Consider the following 18,562-nt stretch of genomic DNA (forward strand, 5'->3'; position numbering starts at 1 on the left):
GTTGAAAAGTCTCCAGAGGTTTGTAGTTGGCATTATGGCAGTGTTATTGTAGTAGCATTGTTATTGTAGTAGCAGTGCTATGGTTACATTCTTTGGCTATAGCCTATGCTCAAAGATTAAGAAAAGAGGCCTATGTAGCCTACATTTTAATTGTTAATAGATTTTATGAAGTTTTATTAAAGCAACATAGATGCTGAAATGAACTTGATAAGAACAAACATTCAAAAATGCATGCATGGGAAAGTGCTTTTGGGGATCGAACCAAACATCTATGGCACCAAAGGCTACTTTGGGGTCCAGCAGCAGAACTCGTCACTATCTGAAGCACACAAAGTTTCTGAGAGCTTTAGGAAGAGGCAGGCTGGGGAGCAGGTGAAGTCTCTGGCGACCAGCACATTCTCTGATTCGCTGACGGCACAAATGGCTCAATATACGTGGGGTAGCTGAAAAGAGAGAGTGTGAGAAAAGACCAAATTAATTATGCAGTTATTAATTCATTTAGTTATTGACTAAACAGTCATTTAGATAACCTCTCAGACATTTCTCTCTCTCTCTCTCTTTCTCACACACACACTCTCTCTCACACACACACACAAACACACACACTCTCTATCTCTCTTCTCCTCACCCTCATACACAAGCAGAAAGCCTTCAGTGAGACTGCCGGGTGGCGCTGACTCAACAGGCCTCTTGAACTCCACGTTTCTCACGTTGGCGTCGGCCCCAAACTCCAGCAGGAGCTGCACGAGCTCAGTGCAGTCCCGCTCTGCAGCCATGTGTAGCGGTGTGTCCATCGCCGTGCCCAGCTGAACGTTTGCTCCTGCACAGTCAGGGGTGCAGACACACATGTGCTGCTAATGGACCTCTGTCATATGGTCTCTGCCATAGACAACTGTGTCACATGATTAGTTCTATTATTGTTTTTATTTGCCATGCAGCCAGGTAATACAACCCCAAAACAGAAAAAGTTGGGACATTGTGTAAAATGTGAATAAAAACAGAATGTAATAATCTGTAAATCTCTTAAACTCATATTTAGTTGCAAGAAGGACAAAGGCAACATATCCAATGTTGAAAATGACAAATTTGACTATTTCATGGAAAATATGTTAATTTTGGATTTGATACCAACATGTTTAAAAAAAAGTTGGGACGGGGGTAACAAAATGCTGGAAAAGTTCTTTGCAAAATGCTGGAAAAGTTCTTTGCAAACAAAGATCTTTGCAAACAAGGGAAAGAGCTGAAAAATAAATTGAATGACTGTGGTCTTTTGGACCTCAAATGGCACTGCATCAACACCCGATCTGTTTCCAGTCATTGTATGAGCTCAGGAAAACCTTTGATAACTATTGTCTATGTGCACAGTGTGTCTCAGGAAAACCTTTGTGTCTCAGGAAAACCTTTTATTAACTATGTGTCTATGTGCTCAATTCAAAAATTGCAGCCAAAATTGTAACAGCCAAAACAGCCAAAATTGTATTGATACAGAAAATACCACAGTCTTATCTGGGCCTGCAGCTTATTTAAAATGGACTGAGGTAACATGGGAGAAGGTCCTGTGGTTAGACCAATCAAAATGTTCCATTCTTTTTGGAAATCATGGACTCATCTGGGCTAAAGAGGAGAGGGGCTATCCAAGTATCCAACCTATCCAACTTGTTTATAGTGCTCAGTTCGAAACCCAACATCTATGATAGTATGAAGGAGCGTTAGTGCCTACAGCATGGGCATCTTGCACATTTGGCAAAGCACAATCAATTCTGAATGATGTATACAGGTTTTGAGCAACATATACTGCCATCCAGGCAATGACTTTTCCAGAGAAGACCTTGAATATTTCAGGAAAACAATTCCAAAATGAATTCTGCACATATATGTAAATAGTATTTCTCTATAGAGGAAGAGTCCAGGTGCTAAGGTGGACTGCCTGCAGTCCAGATTTGTCAAATTAGGTGCATAATGGAATGAAAATCATGACTAAGAATACCCCATACATACTGTTGCAACTGAAATCCAGGGGAGTAATGGGAAAACATTTCATTTTCAAAACTCAAAATGATCTCCTCAGTTCCTAAACATTTACAGAATGTTGTTAAATGAAGAGGTGAAGCAGCACAGTGTTTTAAACAAGCTATACATGCTCCCGTCCCAACTTTTTTTGAAACATGTTAACAAATTAAAAATTAACATATATTTTTCATGAAATAGTCCAAATTTTTATTTTCAACATTTGATATGTCGTCTATGTCTATTTGCTGCTAAATATAGGTTTATGAGACTTGTATATTATCACATTCTGTTTTTATGCATTTTATGAAATGTCCCAACTTTTTCTGTTTTGTTGTGCTATCTCAACACAAAATATGACTATTTGCTCTGATCACTGAAACAACACAAAGGACACATGAGAAGTCTCATACAGTGAGACTCACTCAGTGACGTGAGAGAGGTGCATTGTGGGATCACGGGTGCCATATACCTGCATCCAGCAGTCTCTTGGCACACAAGGGGTGCCTAGTACGGCATGAAGTGTAGAGAGGTGTCCCGCTGGCAGGCAGGTCCATGTCCACATCCGCCCCCCAGGTAATCAGGGCTTCCACACACTTAATGTGACCTGCAGGGGCACAAACCATCCCTGTCAGTGGGCACTTTAAATATTCCTCATTACTTCACAGCAGTCCCACTAACACAAAAGTATCGATCTATTCAGCATCTCTATGGAGACCTCTAAGATCTTTGATGGAGACTGTTTACATTGTCTCTATGGCAACCTTGTTCATTCTCTCCACACTGATTGGCTGCTGAACTGTGAACCTTACTGCCACTGCTGGCTGGACAATGGTTTCTGACTGTTGCCAGGGAAATAAACCAAAATGGCCTGCTGCAATAAAGATAGTAAGCTGTCCTATTGAGGGTCTTTTTTGTTGTATTTACACTAGGCATGACACAATGCACAAATCACAAGTGAATCTTTGTAGTGCAAGTGAGTGTGTGTGAGAGTGAGTTTGTGTGTGTGTGTGTGTGTGTGTGTGTGTGTGTGTGTGTTTGTGTGTGCGCATGCGTGCGTGCACGTGTGTGTGTGTGTGTGTGGTGTATGTGCATGTGTGTGTGTGTGTCCACGTGCACACCTGTGATCAGGCACAGACGCACCTCATCATTAGCATCCAGCTGTTCAGCAGCTGAAGCAGAAAGGCTATCGACCTTCCTGGGCCACAGGAGAGCTGATCGACCACCCCCCCCCCACCACCACCACACACAACCACAGTCCACCCCTATCCATTAGCAGAGCAGGACTTCATGAATGCCACCTGAGGCCACCCACTCTCTATTAAGAGCCACCACTGCTCAATCCATCTCCATTACTGCCTTTAAGTGTATGGGGATGGTCAGGTCTTTAAGTGTATGGGGATGGTCAGGTCTTTAAGTGTATCGGGATGGTCAGGTCTTTAAGTATATGGGGATGGTCAGGTCTTTAAGTGTATGGGGATGGTCAGGTCTTGAATATATGGAGCACGGATGTGTTGGGATGTATACTACAGAGGATCATAGGCACGTTATCTAGCGCAATCAGGACAGGATGGATGGCTTAATGAGTGACCTCTGCTGGGATCATCCCGATGATGGTGTGTGTGTGTGTGTGTGTGTGTGTGTGTGTGTGTGTGTGCTGTGTGCGTTTGGGTCAGGATGCATTAAGAGCCTGTTTGTCCACAAGAGTTATGTTTGGGCCTGGGGGACAGACTCTCCATTAAGGCGGATGAAAGACTAAGTGGTGTTCTCTTGACAAGTCCATTCTTATTGATTAAGTTCTGTTCATTCATTTAAACATTTACTTGGAAAAGGAATTATACACAAGGGGAAGAGGAGGAATTCAAATCTTGGCTCACTGGCACTAGCCCTAGATATACTTTGCATTTGTACCATCAGGGGAGACCCACAGACACATACTGCAGTTGCTTGTGGTGTTTTTTAGCTACTGTAACTCAAGTTCTTTGTCACACACATAGCCTACACTTCCAGTGACCTCTGACCTCAGCATTTCACCTGTCCTACCGTGACAAGCAGTGAGCACTAGGAGCAGGTGTAATGGGCAGCAGCAGTTTTGAGGAGCAGTTGAGGATTTGCTCAAGAGCATTCCAGTCGTGACTGAGTGAGAGACTAGCACTGTCCATTCCCTCTCACATTTCTCCTGCCAGTCCAGTGGATTGAACTGGTGACCTTTCAATCACACAGGTGCACTTCTCTAAGCATTTTCAGCTAATGCAGAAGCTAAAAAGGATCAATTTGGCCTGTGTATGTGTCTTGTGGAGTGTGAGTGTATGGGCTGTGTTTGTGTGTTTGTGTACGGGGTGTGTGAGACATACCTCGGGCACATGCCTCATGGAGGGGGGAGGGCTGACAGGTGGCGGCGGCCTGGGGTCTTGCCCCGCTCTCCAGGAGGGACTCCGCACATCCCACACTGCCCACAATGACCGAGTTCAACAGGGGCGTAACGCCATCTATGGTGCTCAAATTAACCTGCACGCAAACACATCATACACACATACAGAACATGTAATACACAGATCACAGAAAGATCACAGACACATACACACACACACACACACACATCAACAACAATAAAAATCTTCATCGACAAAAATAATTATCCATACACACATCTCCTGTGGAAATGCGTGCATTTCCTTTAAACAATGTGTTTGTATGAGGACTAACATTGGCACCAGCATCAATGAGGGCCCGTGCACAGGAAACGTGGTTGCCAATACAGGCTTCATGAAGAGGGCTCACGTGGTCTATCGTCAGGGCATTCACACTGTGACCCTGTGGAAAGGCGCGTGCACACACACACACAAACACATACACACATACACACACGCACACATGCATGCAAGCATACACACACAAACACACACAGACACACACACACACACACAGACACACACACACACACACACACAGAGTAATTGTCAGTAAGAGTAAAACTGGCTGTCCTGTAAATGTTTTTTGAATGATTACAACATGGTACAGGTATAAATTGAAGCTTCCCTAGGGGTTAAAAATTGTGAAATGTTTTGAAAACATACTGTATCTATTTGCAAAATAATATATTTTGCTGGTCATTAAACTTCTTCTTCTTGTCAGAGATCCACAGGACCTATAGGATAATTATTTGTCATTGTGTTTTTGTTGTTGTAATTGTCGTGCCTTTGTTGTCTTACCTGAAAGATGAGGGTCTTAAGACAGAGCAGTCTTCCGTGATAGGCTGCGTCATGGAGGGGTGTCCTATCTACCCATGGCCCTGCAACACAAATCAGTGTCATCACTTGTACTTGCACACCTCACACAGGGGCCCTAACTTAGTTTTATGTTACAACACAGTCCAGTGTTGTAGTCAAGTCACTATGCCTCGTGTCCGAGTCCAGGTTCGAGTCTCCAGTGTTCAAGTCCGAGTCAAGTCTCTAAATTTATCCCATGACTTGGACTGGACTCGAGTACTACAACACACCTACACACACACACACACACACACACACACACACACACACACACACACACACACACACACACACACACACACATACACACACACACCATTGCAGTAAGAAAGTAAGGCCCCCTCTTGTGTATGTCCCTTCCAAAAACACTCCTGTCTCTCTGTAAAGGCCCTGATCTGGTGGGGATGTGGCAGATTCACAGCAAATAGGTTTCAATGTCAATGAGCAGTGCTGACCAGTGAAGACTTGATTTGGGTCTGCATGGGTCCAAGTACACACCTGAGTCGATCTCCATAATGCCCGCCGTGGCGTTCCACACATCCTTGTCATCGTCATCACCTGCCTTCATCCCTTTATTACTGCCAAACCAGCTGCACACACAGGACAAGCAACACCTTGTCTCTGGCTTTGGCTCCACCAAACTCTCTGGATCATATGTCTAGCAGCACTTCACTCTAAACCTGGACTCAGGTAAGTATATTTACAATCTGACCTCAGCAAACAAATAGCTTGTATATTTCAAAACACAAGGTTCTATAACATATGCTTACCCTTGCAATCCATATGCTCAGACAGCTGACCTGCACTATTCTGACAAGTCTCCTTTTGCAGAAACAAGAGAACTTACACCTCCTGTAGGCTATGCCTGGAAGTTCTGGATAGAATATGTTGACAACTTGTGTTTACTCTGTTGGTGTAGGCCTACTCTGTAAGAGCTGTTGACATTATTTCTATAATAAAGGAGATTTAGAAATGTAGCTCTACTGCTTAAATGACTGCTGTGTTCAGTTTCTATAGGCCTATTAAGAAAATATATAAAATATACGTCAAAACTATATATAAAATATATAAATATAAAAATATATGTCAAAACTAACCTTGACTTAACAACCAACCCATGTGCGATCTCCCCTTTGACAGCCAGTCTAATCTTTTCCTTTTTTTATTCTCTGCTATAGACCCATCTACCATGGCTCATCTGCCACCGTTTTGAAGTTAAAAGCTCTCTGTTTAGATAGATAGATAGATAGATAGATAGATAGATAGATAGATAGATAGATACTTTATTGATCCCCAAGGGGAAATTCAAATTCAAATTCAAGTTTATGTTGGGGACGTGTGTTTAACAGCTACCGTTCTAGTCCTAGCGTAGCAGACTGAGTTTATTTTGGTATCTCAGTTTGCTCTGGCATATACCAACGGGGCATGACACTGATCTGGGCTTTCATACAACTGCTCCAAGGTTCAGATTGGCCGTGCGCTCTGGTGACCGACTGCTCACGCAATAGGGAGAACGCTAGGAGGGCGCAGGAGCATCATGGTTCCGTTCTATAAATAACCTGGCCCTCTGGGCAGGAGCGCACTCTACCGTTGCATGAGCGCTTGTGTGAGACAAGGTGGGTTAACCTACTTAACCCATGTGCCTATCATAAATTATGTTTTTAATGTCTACATTGACATAAGAATCACGTGAAATTAGATGTAATCTTATATGATGTATGATAAGCTATATAAGCTAGCATCAAGACAAATCAAGAGCATTTTGTCATGATAAGTTTTAAGGAAAATGTGGGCTACTGCTGAATATCTTTGGAATATCCCATTAGTGGAAGTGTTGTCTTGTATAGCCTACAAACGGCCTATTTCCACAACAAGGGAGTGACTAATAGGCTAAATAATTCTGCAAAGAAATTATCAAAGGGACGCAGACTGGTGCCTGCCAACTCACTCTGTCCTTGACCAGAATCGTAGAACTCTGCGGATATTCTGGCCGCTTCTTTACGGTTCCCCCTGATTATGTAGAAGTACGTCAGTAGGTTCAGCGTGATTCTGACGAAGAGCTTGAAGCAGAACAGCGCCAAGATGGTGAGGTAAACATTGGACAGCTGTGCCGCGAAGGGCTTGAACTCAGAGGATTCAGTCATGGCTCCGTGAATGGGACAAATGTTTGGAAATTGGGTGGGGGGAGCGGTTAGGAGCGGCGTCCAAATGTCACCACCAGCCCTCAGAACTGGGTCAGTGGGTTTCTGTGTTGTCTGTGCCTGGATTCCTGGTTCAGTGTTGTGACAGCACATTTCTTCTGTCCAGTAAGCACACGGTCTGGAATATAAATGTAACTAATTAAAGAACAATCAGAGTCTTTAAACAAACAAACAAAAAAGCATTGAATGAATAGGGCACAGATTATTGAAACTGGGACAAAATGCTACACGCGTCATAGTGTATTGCCAGCAGATGGCAGTGTTGCTCTGGATATAAAGGCAAAGCCATACATAGGATTATAGGCTAAGACAAATAACTAAGAAATGCCATATGAGTATTTTGATTAAATATGTACTTCTTTATTATTATCTTATTTATTTCTTATTATTATGAATAGCATGTCATAGCCTACATACATTATTTTTATTGATGGTGAATGGCTTTGTTATACAATTTTAAACATCTGCAACAAGGGAATAGGCTCAAGATGATAGAGATGAACCTTGACCAGAGTAGGCTACACAAGAGTCTACGAAGATTACTCGATCCTGTACTGTGTTATGGATATGCCTATACCATCTACTCAGTCGCTAAACAGCGCATGTGCAGAAAGTCTTCTTGCGCATAGAGCAGATGCGCATGCGCATATTCGAATCATCTGGCGGGCGAAGTAGGCTAACATTTATTTTCTGATTTTGTCTGCTCCTTAAATCAGCGTACGTTGTGTTTTTGGATATTTTGGAAATGGTTGAGGGTCCAGGCTGTACTTTGAACGGAGAAAAGATCCGCTCAAGGGTTCAGAAAGGACAACGTGTCAAGGAAATTCGTGGTGGAGCAACACCGACGTCGGTAAGTTACACAAGCAAGTTGTTATGCAGCCAACAACAAACAGGTTAGTCATATATCTATGCTAGCCACAACAACAACTGATCCACGATTTTATTGCTCACATTGTTCAGACAACACTGTGTAATTTACTCACGTTTTACCAAATAACTTAATCACGCTCATATGTCTACAGGTAGTCAGGTAGATTTACTCGAATATCGGCATAGCAGTAGTAGTTCTATGCTCTCTCTCGTAAGGTGCATAACATAGGGTTCAAGTGACATTGTCTTCGGTTTTTTGAATGGAAGGAGCGGGCATTGGTCCTTTTACGATAGTAGCTAATGTCGTTGCCTAACTTAGTATATTATAGACTAGCAAGCAAGCAAGCCTTTCGATCCCATGATCGAGGCCGCATGATCTGTTGTAACATGAAGGAATCTGATTTGTAGATAGGAAATGTCAGAAGCTCGTACCAAGTCTTCGGTGGTTGCTCGTACACTGGGGTGGACACCTTGGGAAAAGAGTTGTTCCTGTACTTTGGAGAAAGGACGCTTAGGTAAGCTTGACTTGTTAACTGTTACCTTATATCATTGTTTGCACGGTTTAGACTAGAGCTTATGCTATGACATAACAATATAAGCATGCAGAACGTGTACCTGATTTGTAATCTTAAATTATTTAATGATCTAGAGCAGTGGTCCCCAAACTTTTTCTTCCGAGGGCCAGCTTACTATGCCTGGCTCTAACAGAGGGCCAGAGACTCGGAGTATATCAGTAACCATAAATAGTTTAGTGCTGTGAACAACAACAGTCTACCTTAGTTGAATATTCCATTACATTTAATCATTGGCTACCGCAATATAATACCATTAAATGTAATGGAATATTCAACTAAGGTAGACTGTTGTAATACCATTGTTAGCTGTGTTTATATTGCCATCATGCCATGTAAAATGTAGCTCAAATGAAATAATACTAATAAAAAGACTTCAGCATTCCCAAAAGTATATTTTATTTAAAAACATCTGAAATGACCACCATTTCACTCACCTGAGAACTTTGTGAATTTGTATGAACATTTGAAGAGTAAATAAAAAATAGAAATAATTATCCCAGAAAGTCCCAGAAATATGACTTGAATAGAAGTTAGTTAGTTATTAACAATTAATTGATAAACTTTAAGAATACTTTGAGCACTGATGCAGTCAGGCCTCTTACATTGTTTGCAGGTAGGTTCATTCCGTTTTCGATGGCAAACGCGAAACAGCGCCAAAACAACCACCAGTGGACAAAAAGAGTATTACATGTGTGTTGTTAAGACTCGCCATAGAGAATGAATCGGGGAAATTACGGAGGTTATAGTTTGATGATGTCGTACTCCCGTGCGGGCCAGATGCTATATACCACAGACATGTTTTGGGGGGCCACCCAAAATGAGGTGGCGGGCCGTAGTTTGGGGACCACTGATCTGGAGCAAGGGCAACACTGCATGTTTGTATTGACTGAATTGCCTTCTGCAGGGTTCACTTCGGCATGGACGGTTCTATGCGGATCAATCCAACAGAGAGGAAGGACCAGAGGGGTTCTCTGCCTGTGCTGGTGGTCCAGCTCACCAATGACTGCATCTGCTTCTTTGACTCCACAGTGGACATCAGGTAGCCTAGCGACAGCACACACATACTTATCCTTCAGTGTGTAGATCTGTCCTCTAGTGTGTGTTCTGCAATGCAGCCTACAGAACCGGGGAGCAGCTCTCAGCTTGTGGTCCCGCGGGCATGTGATCTTTTTTTAACTATCACAGCTTCACATTAACTGGAATAACGCTGAGCTTATAAGGGAAGGCCAATCTGCTTGGGGCTGGCTGGGGTGTTTGGTTAACAGATACCTACGCTCACTCACAGATCAATACCTGCATCTGCACCTTTAATGGAGTTTTCTCTTGGCCCCTGCTCTGAGCTCTGAAGTGCCTTGTTGTTCTTCTTTTCCATGAAATTGATTTGTAGTGAGACACACACACACACACACACACTTTTTAATTAAAGCAAGGATTTGTGGAATTGTAGGCTTGTCAAATGACCAATTAACTAGCCTGACGATGAGCCAGACCCACATTTAAATGTAGAGTCTGGGCACTCACCGTTCGCAGTGCTCAGTCCGAGGGGCGGGATAATCGGTTGTCTTTCAAATTCCCTCTGCACGCAATAGGACAGCGCTGAGTCCCATGCGTTTTCCCACCAGCGGAGCTAGTTGGCTAGTTCAAACTTTTGCCATCTTAAAACAAGCTTAACTCGTGTCACACTGTTGGCCAACAGCAACATCCATCTTCTTTGTTTTCAAGTAGCAGGGAATTCAAGCCAAACCGTTGCAACTCTGCCATCAATCATTATGTTAAGCCCGCCTAACGACTCTATACACGATTTGATTGGCCTGATAGAAGTTTAATTTTTCGATCTCACAAGCCAACGGAGAGTTGCTAGACTAGCCCTGGCAGCAAATTTAATTTGCTGCCGCTAGGGTGCGTCTAGATTTCTAGGCTACCAATTAACAGGTGTCTTTGTGTTGTCCTCGTGGCTTTGTGGGTATGTGTCTGTCGGTCTTTGTGTGTATGTGTGTGTGTTTATTTGTGTGCATGTGTGTGTGTCGGCAGGATTACAGCTGACTGTGAGCAGAGAGTGCATGCGATGGAGAGTCTGGACGTTTGCTCACAGAAGTTCAGTGCGTCCCGTGCGGAGGAGGCGATGAGAGCAGAGGGTGGCCGCATGCTCTGTGACGTTCTGCTGGACCAGGCTGTACTGCCCGGCGTGGGGAACATCATCAAGAACGAAGCACTCTTCGACAGTGGCCTTCATCCTGCTGTCAGGGTAGCCATCGCCACTTCTGTTCTGTCACCCAGGCGATATGATGAGTCTAGTGCTGCTGGGTTTAGTTAGTATGGGGGGGTGGCTACTCTTGCCACGGTCAGCACCCTTTCTCAGTGTTGTCCTCCAGGGCACTCTCTGTCATCGACACACACTTTCTTACACTTTTAACTAGCAGGAGTTAAAAAAACAGATAGTGTTTTTTTTTTTTTTTCGGGGGGGGGGGGGGGGGGGGGTCTTGTTTTTTTGTTGTTGTTTTTTTGTTGTTTTTTTTGGCGGGGGGGGGGTTCTGACAAACTCCTCTACTGACAATAGGACAACCTTTAACCACTTTCTACATAGATAAATCTATAAACACACACACACACACACACACACACACACACACACACACACACACACACAGATACCGATGTAGCTCATTCAGATTCCTAATGTCATGTCACAGGTGTCCCAGCTGTCCAGTGAGCAAGTGCGCCATCTGGTCAAGATGACTCGGGACTTCACATTGCTGTTTTATAAGGTAGGCTTGGGTTTGGACTGGAGCTAGTAAACCTTCAAATCCAGTGAGGACAATTGTTCATATTTTTGACATTTGATAAAAGTGGTGGTAGATAGATAGATAGATAGATAGATAGATAGATACTTTATTGATCCCCAGGGGAAATTCAAGAAGTCCAAGTAAGTATGAGTCCAAGTAAGCGTAGGCTAGAGAAATGCAACATAATGTATAGCCTGTATTAGCTCTCCTTCATATCCAGGGTGTTTGATTCTAGGACTAGGACTTTGAAATCTGTGAGAACAGTATCCAAGAAAGTCAAAGACGATCCGCACACCAAAGAGCTCCCATTCACAGTGTTTATTAGTAGTGATGTATGGAGCCGTGCGGCTCTTCATGAGGTTTGTCTTTGACTATCTTGGATACTGGTACGAGATCCTGCACCCATTAGCTGCAGGATGTGTGTGGCTTTGCACCGCCTTCATCTGTGAGAACAGGCCTTCGGACATGTACACCATGCATGTATCATTGCTAGAGCTCCATTTTTATTTATTTATTTATTTATTTATTTATTTATTTATTTATGTATGTATGTTACATCCGTGATGGCCGCGGGCTGTTTCTGTCTAGTGTCGGAAGACTGGCTCGGCCCTGTACAAGCATTACAAAGTCTACAAGCGTCCTCAGTGTGGCCAATGCAACGGGAGCATCACAGTCTGTCGCCTAGGCGATAACGGCAGGATGACTTACTACTGTCAGCACTGTCAGAAAGCTGACCCAAACCTATTGAACATCAGGTGAGGTATAGAAAATACACACACACACAACACGCATGCAAAACACACACACATACACAGGCACATGCAGATCAATTTGTATTCACACATAAAAACAGATACATTCACATACATAATTCATTGTCTAACACACACTGGTACACACAGACACACACACTCTCTTTCTTTCTCTCTTTCTCTCTCAAACAGTCATGTACATACATAATTTACAGTCTACCACACACTTGCGGAGTCCCATTTGGGCAATGGCTTACTGATAATGAATGATGGGGGTAATAGCAGTGCATTGATTAAGTAATTTTAGCTCTGTCAGGCTTTATGCTTGCTCAGCACAGGCTGACCCGGGGGTGGCCACCGCTCTGCGAGCAGTGTAGTCCGACCCGTGGGTGGCCCTGGTCTCATTCTCCTAGAGGGTAGAGGGCCAAATAGCACCCTGTGTGTCCATGGGGGTACAGAAGGGTATTCAGGTCGTTCTTAGTTAGTGTGTTCAGATTGATATATGGGCTTTTGGGCCCCCACGGTCGACTTCCAGGCAGCGCTGCCTGGATGGGGTTAGGGTTAGGTATGGCAGCGCTGTCTTGAAGTCGACCGTCAATCGTTCTGATCTGTTTTTTATCCTCCTCCTCCACCTGTTTCTTGTTTTGACCTCTTTCCTCCTCAAACCCCCAGCACCCCCTTATCCAGCCTCAGACATACCTGCTCAAGGTTAACTCCCCCTGTTAAAAGAGTTTGTTCTCACCTCTGCCTCTGTTTACTTCTGGGCCCATTAACTGCTCTAGAATTGGACCAATTCAATAAAAACTCTAAAGTCTGAAAGAAAAGAATATCACTGAAGTCTGACAGGTTCTGCCTGATGGAGATCCATTTGTGCAATATCCTGCATCCATATTGCGGACACTCAGGAACATTCTGGAATGGAACGGTGTGTTCTGGTCATTGCCCTGCAGTCCACTAGTGTCTGGCAGACAGACAGCTGCTCCACAGGCCCTTCTCTGCCAGCCCCATCAGCCTCTCTCTGGCTGGACAGTGTGTTAATGTATTCATTGTCCTCATTAAAACGTAATCTATTAAACTACTGCTTAAACGGGGGCTTTTGGCAGCAGTGCTTTTGGTTCAATCTAATTGTCATTTTTAAGGCTCTGTGGATATGGTGCTGAGAAGGCTCTGTGAACATAAGCATGTGGCAAGTCCTACCACAACACACACACCCAGAGCTGGGAGTGAAGTTGAAGTCCTACTACACACACACCCAGAGCTGAGAGTGGAGTTGAAGTCCTACTACCCCCACGCACACGCACACATGCACATGCACACACACGCACAGAACTGAGAGTGGAAGACATTTTCTTGTACTTCAGCCAAAGTTATTGTTCAACACCCTAAAAATAGTCAGAATTGTTTTCCTGCCTGCTGATCTGGGGTGTGTGAGATGTGTGACACACGCACAGAATACACACAAATATTTATCTCTCACATACTGTACCTGTATACACACACATATTTCTCGCTAGCAGCACACACACATACACCGATGGATCTCACTGAATATTTCATCTGAAGTTTTGTCCTTGTTTATCACCCAACTTTTCCAACACCGTCGTGGTTTAGTGGTGATAAAGAGTCTCCATAGAGTGCTGATTTACCCATTAATAGTGTTCCATAAAGAAGTCACAACAGGGGTGAGAGATGTTGATGCTCTTCATTTTGGGCTTTTGCTCTGACACTTCAGTTTTAATCTCCAGTGTTAATGAATTTGTGAGTGCACAGATCTGTGACACATTACTTGTATTAACCAAGGCGTCTTTAATACGACACGTTGACTTTATTAATGTGTCGTCTTATGCCTGTTCTGCTCATTTTTAGTGTGTCTTCAAGCTTGCTTTTCAGAGAATCATTAATTTACGATTAATGGGTCATTGTTACAAGTGTCGGTACAGTACGCACTGCACTGATTGGGCAGTGGACACCATTATCAATCAAGCTCTTCTGTATATTTCTAGCAAACTCCCCACCAGGAACACTCTGATTGGCTGGGCTTACCAGGGAGGTGGGACCAATGATCATGTAGCGAAGAAGGAGGAAGAGGAGTGGGCCTGTAACCTCTGCACCCTCATAAACCGACCAATCAGCAAGTCCTGTGAAGCATGCCTGACCCCACGACCTGAGGGTGAGTGCTGATTGGTTGGTTAGACTCAGAGCCCCACTGTCTGCCATGTTAAGCATTTTAGCTGTAACTTCCTTAAAAGACTCTCTTTCCAGACAATGTGAATTACCCCAAGGGAACCTCTTTAGAAATCTCTTTAGGTCCCATAACTGTTTAATATGCATACAATGGTGGTATGTAATTAGCCTAAAGCAGAAAAAAAACACGCTCTTAATTTTGCTGAGAAATATACCCTCAGTCTGGAATTGTTTAAATTCAGTACTAATCAGCAAGCTTCTGGGAATCCTTTAGGTGATAATGGAAAAAGTGCTGTGTGAAACTCAGCAAAAAGCCCACAGTTAAGCACCACTCATGCACTTCAACTTTATGGGTTCTCACTAGAAACTTTTGCCAGTTCCGTTCTGTCTGGCTTAATACTATCAAATGACCCTGCCTTTGACCACATCAGATGACCCTGCCTTTGACAACATCTCACTGACTTGCACCTTTCCTGCCGTGTCCCCTATCTGCAGTTCCACCCCCTGGCCAGCAGGAGCAGTGTGATTCGTCAGCGTTCTCCCCGCACCTGATTAAGTACCCGTGCAACTCCTTCAGTAAGCCTGCCCAGGAGCTGAAGCTGAACCGCCGGGCTGCATTCGGCCACACCACCCTCGTCCTGTCAGACCTCAGCACAGCACCCTCTCCTGCCCGCACCACCACAGCGCCGCTAACCTTTAACGGCAGCCCAGCGCAGGGTACCGCGTGGTCAGGTAGCCATGGCAACGCCCTTAGGAGGGCAGGGTCGATGACCGGTGCGGACGGATCGTACACCCAGCCGAGTAAGCGTGTGAGAACAGACAGCGGGTCGGTTCTGGTCAGTCACACGGCGTTAAACTCCCAACACAGCCCCGTCAGGTGAGTGGATAAAATCAGTGAGCATTCTTCACCTGAGTGATGAAGAAGGGTATCAAGATGAACATGGAGATAATGAAAGGTGCTGTATGTGTGCCTCAGCTATAGTCCACAAGACCAAATCCTAGTTTAGCTTTCCCTTGACCACACAACTAGCGCACACAAATGAGCTGGACTACAGGAGACATTTTGCAGAGGTGGTGATGATGAGGAGGAGGAGGAGGGGTGGGGGGGGTAGTAATGCTGATGATAGTGATGCTGCTTGTCTGTGTGCAGAGCTGTGATACTGTGTGATGACTCATTCCTAGTTGACCCAGCAAACTGAATGAACAAACAGATCAATTACTAAGTGAACAGACTGAATGTACGTATGAAAGCAGATGTCTTAATTCTGTTTCCTGTTCTGATGTCACCAGTGCGCCTCCAGCCAAACGGAAACAGGACGGCCACTCCTCTCCTCCCAGAATTCCTAGCTGTGCGTCTCACGGCCGGCCCTGCGTGCTGCGCGTGGTGAACAAAGATGGGGAGAACAGGGGACGACAGTTCTACTGCTGCGCTCTGCCACGCGACACCAAGTGCAACTTCTTTGAGGTGAGTCTGGCCACGACCACAGAACTCCAGGTGACCAGGACCAGGAGAGGCCGTAGGAATAGGACCGGATTAAAGACCAGGATCAGGAGAGGCCGTAGGAATGGGGGGGACAGGATTAAAGTACAGAAAAGAAACACGCACACACACACCCCAAGCTCAGCCTACTAGCCAACTCCGACCACATTTTATTAGTCAGCTGTAGGGATGTACTTCTGGAGGATACCATGTCCAAAAGTGCCCCATTACAGCATTCAATAGAAAAAGTGCTATGGCTCGGATTCAGGCTTTGCCATGCTGCACTAAAAAGCCCTAGAACAGATGCTCCTGCTGTCTGTGTTGATTTCTCCTGTGCTGTTCATGCTGCATACGCAGACTGTTGTGTGTATCAGACTGCGCCTCTGGCTCTTGGTGACTATTAATTTATTATTAGAGAGCAAAGGGTGCAGGGGTGTTCCTGGGTGTCTGATCCCTGTGCAATACCAGTCAATGGCCCCTAGGGGGAACTGTGATTCCTATTGCTTTGACATTCACATCAACCTACTTTGATTCACATCCGCTGCGTTCTGTTATCCCAGTTAAATATGGCGAGCACCTTTACCATCTCAGAGCTCCTACTGGGCTCTACCTGTGCATGCTCCAAAGCTCTTAGACTCTGTGGCTGAATAGGGACAGGAGTTTTTCTGACCGTGATTGGGGCTGAGACAGATGTGTATGTGGTCATCAGTGTCAGGGAAACAGACAGTCCTTCACCTCTATGTATCATCCCTGCAGCATGGGGATGTGACAAGGCTATCAACTTAGCTTTGTCTGGTCCTGTTGACACCTGAGGTGAGGAACCTCAGAAAAATGGTGCAGTTTCAAAGACTGTATCGTAAAACAGACAAATGTGATCATTGTGGGGTTTCTCTCTGTAGCTTGTGTTGGGGTTCTCTCTGTAGCTTGTGTAGAGGTTAAACAGTTTCACCCTGTGGTCTCAGAGTACATCAAGCTCTGAGGAAGTATTTCGACATGGTTGACTAGAATAGGACAAGCAGCACATTTTGTCCTCTCTCACTAACACTCTACCTCCTCATCTCTTCCCTCCTTTCCTCCCCATGGTGGTGTGTTCCCTCGTTCCCGGTCTCAGTGGGCAGACCTGCACTTCCCCACCTGTCAGCACGGGAAACGGAGCCTGATGAGGACGGTGCTGAAGCTGGGCCCCAACAACGGCCGCAACTTCTACACCTGCCCCATGAGGAAGGGTCAGCAGTGCGACTTCTTCCAGTGGGCAGAGAATGGGCCGGGAGTCGGCATCCTGCCTGGCTGCTAAGACAACACACACACACACACCAAAAAAGCACCTACAGAAATAGGCATGGACAGTATGTTTGGCTGATATGACAGACACACACACACACACACACAAACATCTACAGAAACATGGATGGACAGTATGATTTTTTTCCCCTCCTTCCCACACACTCACGTTTTTGTTTGCGTGTTTTCTGTTTCAAATAATGCAATGATGTTAATTAATATTCTGCACTGTTATTTTAATCAGGAGGTGTCAATCTGACCGATGTTTGATGCCCTGGGCAGTTCAGAGCACACAGCGTGAGCTGCCATATCACAAGAGTAGCACACAAAGCTCCCGTTGGGACTTAGCACTGTTGGCTCCATTTAAAATGCCAAACTGAAGGGGCGCAGGGTGGAACGGCCCCTCGTGTAGTGGTCAGACCAGCGTGGTGGCAGGTTGTCATTCTGACAGAGCAAAGACACACACACACTCAAACAGTCACACACATACAGTCTCACCCTTCAGTGGCCTGACTGGCAATGTATGACGTGCTACTGGTTGAAAAAGGACACAAGCTTACATCCAGCATGATACATACAGCATGAAAATTCTGCAAAACAAGGACACTTGACCCTCCTAAACTCCCTGGTGTGGTTTTGGATTCTGTGCAAACTCGGATCAGTGTAGTTTCAGGCTTTTCATCAACACACACACACACTTTTCACTGGACTGATTAGCCATTTGAGCTGTGCTACTGACTGAATGGAACACATGCCGGCAGACATGTTGGCTAGAGCCTAGGCTGCCTGGATGACAGGAGTGTGAAGGATGCAGGAGAAAGACCCTGCAAAGAACCCTCAACCGTCCCGAATATTAGCAGATTCTCAGACTGATCTGGCCCAGTGTGTGTGGGCCCTTGCCACACTTATTGCAGTGGTATCCTGATGGAAGGCAATCCAGCCTTCTCTTATTCAACCAAACATTGCTCAGGAAAGACCGGAGACTGTGTGTGTTTGAAATAATGAATAATGTAGCACCTCGAAATGACGCATCATCAGCGAGGCTCATCTGACAGCACCCCATCCTCTGGTTGACATATTTTAACCAAGTGCATAAATTCTGTACCATACAAATCTCATACAAATAAAGCTGAAACTCATTAGATTACTTTTGCATTGTC

The 18,562-nt window shown here is 44.8% G+C and overlaps 2 protein-coding genes across 2 annotated transcripts; one reads left to right on the forward strand and one right to left on the reverse strand.

Moving 5' to 3' along the window:
- Positions 1 to 96: 96 nt before the first annotated feature.
- On the reverse strand, positions 97 to 7,420 carry asb5a (ankyrin repeat and SOCS box containing 5a). Its single transcript, XM_076288195.1, has 7 exons — positions 7,225 to 7,420; positions 5,220 to 5,299; positions 4,714 to 4,821; positions 4,362 to 4,515; positions 2,480 to 2,614; positions 629 to 820; positions 97 to 443 (listed from the first exon to the last, which is right to left on the reverse strand). Exons 1-7 carry the CDS (start codon positions 7,418 to 7,420, stop codon positions 316 to 318), a joined length of 993 nt encoding a protein of 330 aa, XP_076144310.1. The 3' UTR covers positions 97 to 315.
- Positions 7,421 to 8,147: 727 nt separating this feature from the next.
- neil3 (nei-like DNA glycosylase 3) lies at positions 8,148 to 18,549 on the forward strand. The gene is made up of 10 exons (XM_076288196.1): positions 8,148 to 8,327; positions 8,756 to 8,862; positions 9,827 to 9,961; positions 10,954 to 11,167; positions 11,613 to 11,687; positions 12,294 to 12,460; positions 14,461 to 14,627; positions 15,137 to 15,518; positions 15,932 to 16,106; positions 17,233 to 18,549. The coding sequence occupies exons 1-10, from the start codon at positions 8,223 to 8,225 to the stop codon at positions 17,413 to 17,415; spliced, it is 1,710 nt and encodes a 569-aa protein (XP_076144311.1). The 5' UTR covers positions 8,148 to 8,222; the 3' UTR covers positions 17,416 to 18,549.
- The last annotated feature ends 13 nt before the right edge of the window (positions 18,550 to 18,562 follow it).

This window comes from Alosa pseudoharengus, unplaced genomic scaffold (genome assembly GCF_046254945.1).
Source record: "Alosa pseudoharengus isolate Yale_2024_CS ecotype anadromous, Long Island Sound unplaced genomic scaffold, YU_APseudo_1.1 YU_APseudo_1.1_scf_16, whole genome shotgun sequence".
NCBI lineage: Eukaryota > Metazoa > Chordata > Actinopteri > Clupeiformes > Clupeidae > Alosa > Alosa pseudoharengus.